The following is an 8,124-nucleotide window of genomic DNA, read 5'->3' as shown; positions in this document are numbered from 1 at the left end:
CTTGACACTTCCTTAATTGAAATGGTAGTTTTGACAATGTTTTGGATTTGTTTCTAAAGCTTACTTTCATTGTCTGTTTTGCTCAAATCATTTGTTTACCAGATATGTTCCTTTTCGTTGAGGATAGCCTGGGCTAGAAAATACCCAAAGTCAAGGGGGAGGTATTGGTCCACCTTTTCTCTGAGGGGGTTTGAAGGTCGTAAACTTTACAGACCTCAAATGACACAACCTTGTGGCAAAGGCACAATATGTGTCATGCTGGTATAGTGCTAGTTTGGACAGGACACACGTTTGCTTGGAGCGAACACACTGGGCCTGCGACCAGCAATTCTGACAGGCTGAGGGACTTTGTCTTTTGTAATTTCATGACAGAAGTTTACTGTGAAAAGATGCCATCTAGGTCAAGAACTATGGACATATAGTGTCGCTACCAATATATTATTTTAAGTAATCCTCTGACCTCTGACGATACGGATGAGGATCATAGGTGAAATGTGTATTGTCTTCCCTTATGATCGTAATTGAAAGGAGCCTTGAAAGAGTAATTTCTAACATTGTTGACATCTATTGGTTTGAATTCATGAGAGACCTGCATGTGAGCTATATAAACCGAAGTTCCCCGATTGTCTTCTGAAGATTAATTGATTTATTTTTTTTCTTGTATTATAAGGACAATTTTGTATAACTGATGTATAAATGATTTATATTGACTGAAATTTCACAAGTACACTTTTCTTTAAACAAACTACAGCACTGCTTGTGTGTCCTTTGCAAGACTACACACTGAGCAGAACACAATTGTTTTTTCTTCATTCAAAGATACAACTCCCGATTTCTGCTAGATGCACTGGTTTCCGGATACAATCAGTAATAGATTCAAGTAGGGGGAGAGCCACTCGGAAGTGCAGTGCCTTGTGAGTGGAACATCTTCCCGTTTCCTATGGTCCCCATCACGCTGTCGAGTACTCGGTGCAAGACATTTTCGTTTACCTTTTTCTTAAGCATTTTATGAGGTTTTGTTTCCAAACATCTTTTTACTGTTTTGTGCCTAAAGCAGTTTCCCAAGTTCCAAATCCAACAGTGGGCATTATAACTCGCATCCACGGCCTAGCACGGCACAGCTATACAAACATAGCTGCGTCTCCAGATTGCAAATGCAGCTGCATGATTTAGGGGCAATCTGGAGTTATGACACACATTCACATTTATGGAAATGGCAGTCGCACATGTTCATACATTATTGCTTGCATAGAACCGTGCAGAGTCTAGAGGCAACAGGCTACCTTCCCTTTGATAGCCAACCAGACTTCCAAACTGGTTTGCTAATTGTCATTTTCCACATTTGGGTTGCGCTTCCTTTTTGCAAAACCCGACTTGCACATCCATGGCCCACACGCATCTATGCTGGGGACAGTCTTCATTGCTGGGATTAGCTGCATCCGAATGCACCAAGATTTGAAGAGTGACGAGCAGAACGATAGTCCAACGTGCCTGCTTCTCCTCAGGAGGACCAGAGACACTCTCAGACTGGCTCTCTCAGTGAGCCCAGCATCAGTCATGCTAAAAAAGAGGCACACAGAGGGAGTTCTTTCAGGAGTCCTGTCAACAGAATGGTGTTTCTTTCCCTTCCTGTTTGGTGGAATTACATGGGGAACATCTCGCTCCCCCATACCTGGGTCCCAGCAATGAATGTTGCTCTCACATGCAGGGTGCTGTCCAGCAACACGAAATCTGCAGGAAACAAGGGAAAGAAGGAGTTAAAGAAGGCAAAGCTCACACTCTAGAGCAGGGGTTTGCAACCCCTGGCAAGCTAGAGGTTTTGGACTACAACTCCCACCTGCCGCAGACAGCACCCCAACATATCTATTCGGCAGATCCCTGCTCTGAATGAATGAAGACTGCAGATTCTACACCTTTTGATTCATGATATTTAATAGAACGTTTTTAACAGTGCAAGCCAGCCCCTAATTGTATAGTGCTGTAGGATAGTGGATTATGGCAAGGGGTGGAAGAGGGTGTGGGTATGTCCAGTTTCCCCATTGTGCAAATAGCAGTGGCTGTTCACATGCTCTTTAACTTCCTGTAGTGCCGGATATAGGTCTAGGTCTGCAGACTCTGCTGATAACTGGAAGATGAGTGGGATGGACGCGATTCCTGGCTGGCTGGTCAGGAGTGGAAGTAGTTTCAGCACACGGGAGCATTTCAAGTGTAGCAGATGAGCATGCGGGTTGGCTGGGAGTTGCAGGTGAGTAAAGAATTTCATGAGAAGGACATAGTCCTGCTCTTGTTTTACTGAAAGGCTGGGAATGGGTCAGAGGGTCCATTTGCTTTTGGTTAGCATTGGGCCATCGAAGAGTGGCTGTTTTGCCACGGACACGGGTTGCATTTGGTAGATTGCCTTGTGCCAGCTACATGCTGGTTTGAATAGCATGTGTGGCTTCTAGTGGGAGCCAATGCAACCTGATTAGAGTGGTGTTGTTTTGCGTGAAAAACATGGCTGCTCTGTTAAATTACCCGCCCCATTTAGGGTTGCTTAAATCCACCAAGGAGAACATGGGTTTATCAGACAGATGAAGTGAATTGCCTAAAAAAGGGATTTACATTCATTTTACTTTATATATGTATTTTCATTTAGTTTGGGCTGTTTACTTGGTGAAAACCAAGCTTGGAGATGAATGGAGCAATGGACAAATAGGGAGATGAGAACAGCTGTAGAATAACATTGGTAGTTAAAATGCGCTATGGCTGTGGCAGCAAGGGTCAGCATTGGGAGTGGGTTGAAGGGTGAAAAAAGCAGTACATTAGGTGGTGTGTGCTTGCAGGTTTGCTGGAAGGGGAACCGCCCTAGTGTTCATCACCTGAGCCTAAACAAGGAGGCATTGCCGCACCTATAATGAGAAAAGGGAGCACTGCCCCGACTTTGAACAGTTGCTGGTAGGCTATTAAGCAGAATATAGAATGGTGACTGAAAACCGATTATATTTAAAATGTTAGAGAGCGGATTGGGAGATGGGGAAGAATGCCCCTTGGAAAGCGAGATCTAATTCTTGATTTTATGTGGAAGGGTTGCCTGGTGGTGGAAGGGGCAAATGGAGGTGCAATACAGGCTGTGCTTTTTGGTGATGGAAAATCAAGACAGTAAAGGCCGGATTGGGAGAGAAAGCATGTTTACCTGCATCTGTGCCAAAGTTAAGTGTACCCTTCCTCTGTTCGATGCCAAGCACCTGGGCGGGGTGTAGGGATGCCGCTTCCAATGCTGCCTCTATCGAACAATCTATGAGGAGACAAACATGTAACCGCATGAACAAAGACAAAACATAGCTTCTTGTCCAGTCACATGAACCCAACACCAAGACAGTATAACTAGTCAGTCTTTACTTTGCAGGTGCCTAGCTACAATATTAATCAAATAGTTATACTACCCACGACGGAAACTTGGCACCTATTTATAATTAGTCCATGTAATTCTAAGTCGCTCTATTGAGATGGGACCTATGTGACACTGGCAGATTGTAAAATCCCACTTTCAGCACTCATTTCCTTCAATTTCCTATTCAGAGAACCTGCTGTAGCTTGACATTTCATTTTGTGAATGGGGTTTGCTTTCTCCACTGGAACTATATGACATACATTACTTACATTAATCATATTTCTGATGCTTACATCTGCCTATATTCACATGCTGTGCATAGGCCGACATCTAGTGGTAGGTGCAGAGTATTGCATTCTTGTTTTCGAGTTTCGAAAAGGGATATCAACTGGGCGTGCTTGTAATACTATCCCTGTGTGACATGTATTGTACCCATGATTCTTCACGCGTCGAGGTCCCTCCAATTGTTTTGTTTCTGACAGGAGGGAGCATTAAGTGATGCGTGAGTACAAAGATAAAGAAGATGTAAGAGGGGAGGAAGGGTGGGGGGGCACGTCAATCTAAGCAGATACAAGCATTCAAAAATATGATTACAGTGCAAATAGTACCAGGATATGGTGGTGGGCAATTTAGAAAGTACAGCAGCAAAAAGAGGTTTTAACACCGCCTGACCCACCTGTGAATCGTTCTTAGACTGTGTTTCTAAGCAGTAATGCTGTAAATAGGTGTGAATAGAACTCCAGGTAGCTGCCTTGCAAAAGGCATCTAAAGGTACATTTCAAATGAAAGCAAAAGTAGCGCCTGTGCCTCGAGTCGTGTGCGTTCTGGGCGTAAAAGGTAAAGTTCTTTCAAAGAGAATAACACATTTGGATGCATTTCACAATTCATTTCGAAATAGTCGACTTTGAGACAGGGCCCCTTCCAGTCGCTATGGAAACAAAGAACTTGTCTGTTTTCCGTAGTGGTTTAGTTTTTATTTAGGTAATACATTACAGCTCTTCCGACACCTAATGCATAAAGGCTTCTCCCTGCTGAATTTGTAGGGTTTTAGAAGAAAGTCCTCGCAGGACAAGGCTGCTGTGTTGAGTGAAGCAGGTGCCCAGGAGATGCTGCTTGACGATATGTAGCAAGCATCACTACATCCACGCTTCCGAGCCTTTAAGAACCAAGTATCGGATCCTCTGCGGCAAAGCCCTTGCAGGACAAGGCTGCAGTGTTCAGTGACGCGGGTGCGCAGGAGACGCTGCCCGACGATACGTAGCACTCATTGCTATGTCCGCGCTTCACAGGGCAAGGCTGCGGTGTTAGACAAAGCAGGTGTTTGGCGACGAAGAGATCGGAACGAAGAGTGAGATCATGCAGCGCAGCCATCCACCAGCAGCTACCGCAAGGTAAGAAAGGTGCAAACGGAGGGCGCAGCCATTACTGCGTCCTACCAAACTGCCCTACCTCACGCGTACTTCCTTTTCAATGCGATTCTTGTACTGCACTGTCTCCACGCATTCATTAGGCTGGCCATCTCCCGGGTAGCCGTACTTTGTTTTCTGCATCTCGGAACTGTTTTTTTTGTATTTCTCCTGCATTTTTCCCTCTATGTGAATATTCTGCCCCCCTTCACTGTTTCTGCATTACCCCAGCAATTAATGTATTTTTGCACTCTAGGTGATTGTAATGGCTCTGTCTCTGTTTTTTGCATACGCTTGCATTTTTCTTCCTCTAGGCAAGTGTTCCTGGGTGTGCTTCACATGGTATGCTTTACCCACTAGCCCTTTCTCCTCTTCTCTTGGTTGCCCCTCTTTTCTGTATTTCACTACTGTTGCCTTCCAGGCCTTTCCATCATCCCTATGGTGTTCTGAGGTGGCTCCCACTGCTGTTTCTCACTGCTTGCTGCGGCCTTGTTTAGTTGTTCTCTGTGCTCTGTTGTAGCCTGTTTTCCGCTTGTCTCCACCCCTTCATCCTTATCCCATTCCAGTGCACCCTGTGATGCGTAGTTCTGTGCAGTGTTCCTTTCGATTCTCGCTCTCTCCCCTGCCCTCTCCTCCCTCTATCACACCAACTGTGGTGCTCTCTATTTCCCCCATCTTCTCTAACTGTTTTTCTATCTCCTATCCTACTCTTCTCACTAAGACTGGTAGGAAGAAGCTTAAGAAGGATACTCTGGTCTCCAACCCATGCCTTCCCATCGCTGACAATTTTGTCAGTGCTTCCTCCAGAGAGACGCTCACCAACATCTTCTGTCGTTCCTTCAGCAACCTATGGACCCTTCATATGGTCGCTCTTCTCTCTCCTTCCTATTCACCCATTAATGGTGGCACCCGATGGGAGGTCCTCTTTGCATGATTCCAGTACTCCAGAGTAATCATTAGCATCTATCTAAATGGTACCATCATGGTCCAGTGGCCTCAGCCCAACCTCCTACTATTTGATAGTGCCTCCCTCGTCTCATCAACTTCCTTCCTTCGCCTACTATTCCTGCTACCACTTCTCTGGCTCCTCCTTCCTCTACCATTCTGGCTCCTCCTCCACCTCCATCCCTACTATTCTGGCTCCTCTGCCATCTACCATCTCTCTGCCTCCACCTCCTTCTACCAGCCCGGCCATTCTGCTTTCTACCACCTCTCTGGCCCCTCAGTCATCTCCACCCTGCACCTCTCTGGCTCCATGTTGGAAGTCCTAGGGGGAGGGCTGGGGCTGGAAATACCCTTCCATTGCCGTGGCAATATTCAGCGGCACGGAAGTGTTGCTTCAAGGGAGAGCAGGAGGGTAACGAACTTGGCCGTCGTCCTGTATAGGAAAACCAAGTCTTAATAGTGGAGCTGGGCAAGGGAGAGTATATTGGCTAGGATCCTGCTGTTGTTGTCTAGAAGCAGAGCTAAAATGTGGCTGATAACTCAGCATACCTTAGGTGCTTGCGCAGTGGCAGAGTTCCTGTGCTTGGTATGCGAGTGGAATGGTGGGAGGGCTTCTACCGGCATCAATGCCGTAGCCTCTGTCTCGTTCCCAGCTCCAAATGGCGTTTCCTGCAAAGGGCGGGAGAGCGGGCAGAGAAAGAAGTCAACATTGCGGCCTGGATGACATATGGATCCAGTACGGTCCGTGAGGTAGAGTGCTCCGGTGCGACAGCTGCTTACCTCGAGATGGGTCCATGAAACGCTCTGATAGACAAATTGAAACAGGAGCGTTGTAACAGCAGCTCGGTCGCTGTGGGTCTGCATACAGGATTGAGCTGTGCTGCAGAGCGAATGCGCATGTCGGTGGGATCAGTGTGTATGGTCCCGCGCATGCGTGTTCGGTTCGCTCGCGTTAGGCTGTTGTAGCAACCCAATGCCGTTGCTGTGATGACGTGCTGTAGGGCATATGTTCGGAGGAGGGATGGTGAATCCTGAAGGTGGCAGGACGCCCTTGGGCGTCAGTGGCTGTTCACGGTAATCAAGGGGGCCTAATGCTGCCAAAGCGCATTCCTCGGTGCGAATGCTGCAAGCAGAGCGATCCCTGATCTGAAAAAGCTCAGATAGTACAAGGAATGTAGCAAAAGTGACTGGGTAGGGGAAGGTACGGGTGCAGTCTGCAATGAGTGCCAAACTGTCCACCACGCAAAAGCGAGGGCATGTGTTGTTGTGTCCCTGGCTCAAAGGCCCCGATGGAGCCTGTGGTTCAGCATAGTGCAGGTAGATGGTGCATGCTAAGGACCATGTTGCACGCATCTGCTGGTGTCACTTGGTTGAAATTAATGCAGTGTCACGGTAGTGTGGACTTCCTCACCTGCCGGCTTGTGATTGGGCAGAAAAGAAGAAATGCAGCCAATCAGGTGCTTTGTGTATGCTGTGGCACCATGGCAAACTGAGCAGCCCTCGGAGGCCAACATATCAATCAATCAAAGCCAGAAGGTTCTATAGACTGATTGACATGGAACTTGGAGACGAATTTAGGAGAGAAGCGTGGGTGTGTGCATAAACCACTTTCCCTTGTGAATGGTTACAAACGGATCTTCAACTGAGAGTTCGAGCAGTTCACTTTCCCTCCTTGTAGATGTAATGGCCACGAGAAAAGCAGTCTTATAAGTTAGACTGGTTTTATATATTGGCTCAAAAGGAGAGCCCAGAAGTTTAGTAAGGGCCACATTCAAGTCCCATCCAGGAGTTGGATTTGAAATTGGAAAGTATAATCTTTTGACCCCTTAAATAAAGGCTTTAATGACAGGGACTTTTCACCAGGAGACTTTCTTTTGAGAGGTGTTCTAAGCAGAAAGAGCAGCTAGATGCTCTCTTAGGGAACTAAAGACTAACCCTGAATCTAAAAATAGGCATTGAACAATGTGAGAAGGTGTGCAGTCAATAGGACTGATGCTACGTGAATCTACATCAAATGACAGCGCGTTTCCATTTATTGAAATAGCAGTGTCTAGTATTAGGTTTGCCTGCCTCCATAGATCTTTGATGTAGATTTTTTTTAAACTTAATTTAACTTGCATAGGAATATAACATTACAAAACCATACGTTTCCATAAAATGAATGGCACGGAGAGGTAACACATGCAACCACCGTTGACTTCAGCACCTTATATACATTATTTTACGTTACAGTTACATCATCTTCTTACCCCATACGTTTATTCACCAAATATTGTCGGAAGCCACACCATGTGTCTCTCGGTTGACTGGCCAGCGTTACCAAGCTAGCATATACTTCCTCTTTATCATTTGCCCAGGTCATATCATTGAGCCAGTTCTCAATAGTGGGGTCCGCTTTACTCT

At 46.2% G+C, this 8,124-nt stretch overlaps 1 protein-coding gene across 1 annotated transcript in view; it reads right to left on the bottom strand.

Moving 5' to 3' along the window:
• Positions 1-645: 645 nt before the first annotated feature.
• The window catches only part of AMDHD2 (amidohydrolase domain containing 2), a 296,791-nt gene continuing 289,312 nt past the window's right edge, over positions 646-8,124 (bottom strand). The window contains exons 10-11 of the mRNA XM_069646953.1: positions 3,173-3,274; positions 646-1,731 (exon numbers count right to left, since the gene is read on the bottom strand). Coding sequence (XP_069503054.1) covers positions 1,643-1,731; positions 3,173-3,274 — 191 coding nt within the window. The 3' untranslated portion in view covers positions 646-1,642. The remainder of the gene's footprint in view (positions 1,732-3,172; positions 3,275-8,124) is intronic.

This window comes from Ambystoma mexicanum, chromosome 2q, assembly GCF_040938575.1.
Source record: "Ambystoma mexicanum isolate Mex_15411 chromosome 2q, UKY_AmexF1_1, whole genome shotgun sequence".
NCBI classification, from domain to species: domain Eukaryota; kingdom Metazoa; phylum Chordata; class Amphibia; order Caudata; family Ambystomatidae; genus Ambystoma; species Ambystoma mexicanum.
The sequence above is the reverse complement of the archived record's forward strand: the minus strand, read 5'-3'. Positions and strand labels throughout refer to the sequence as shown.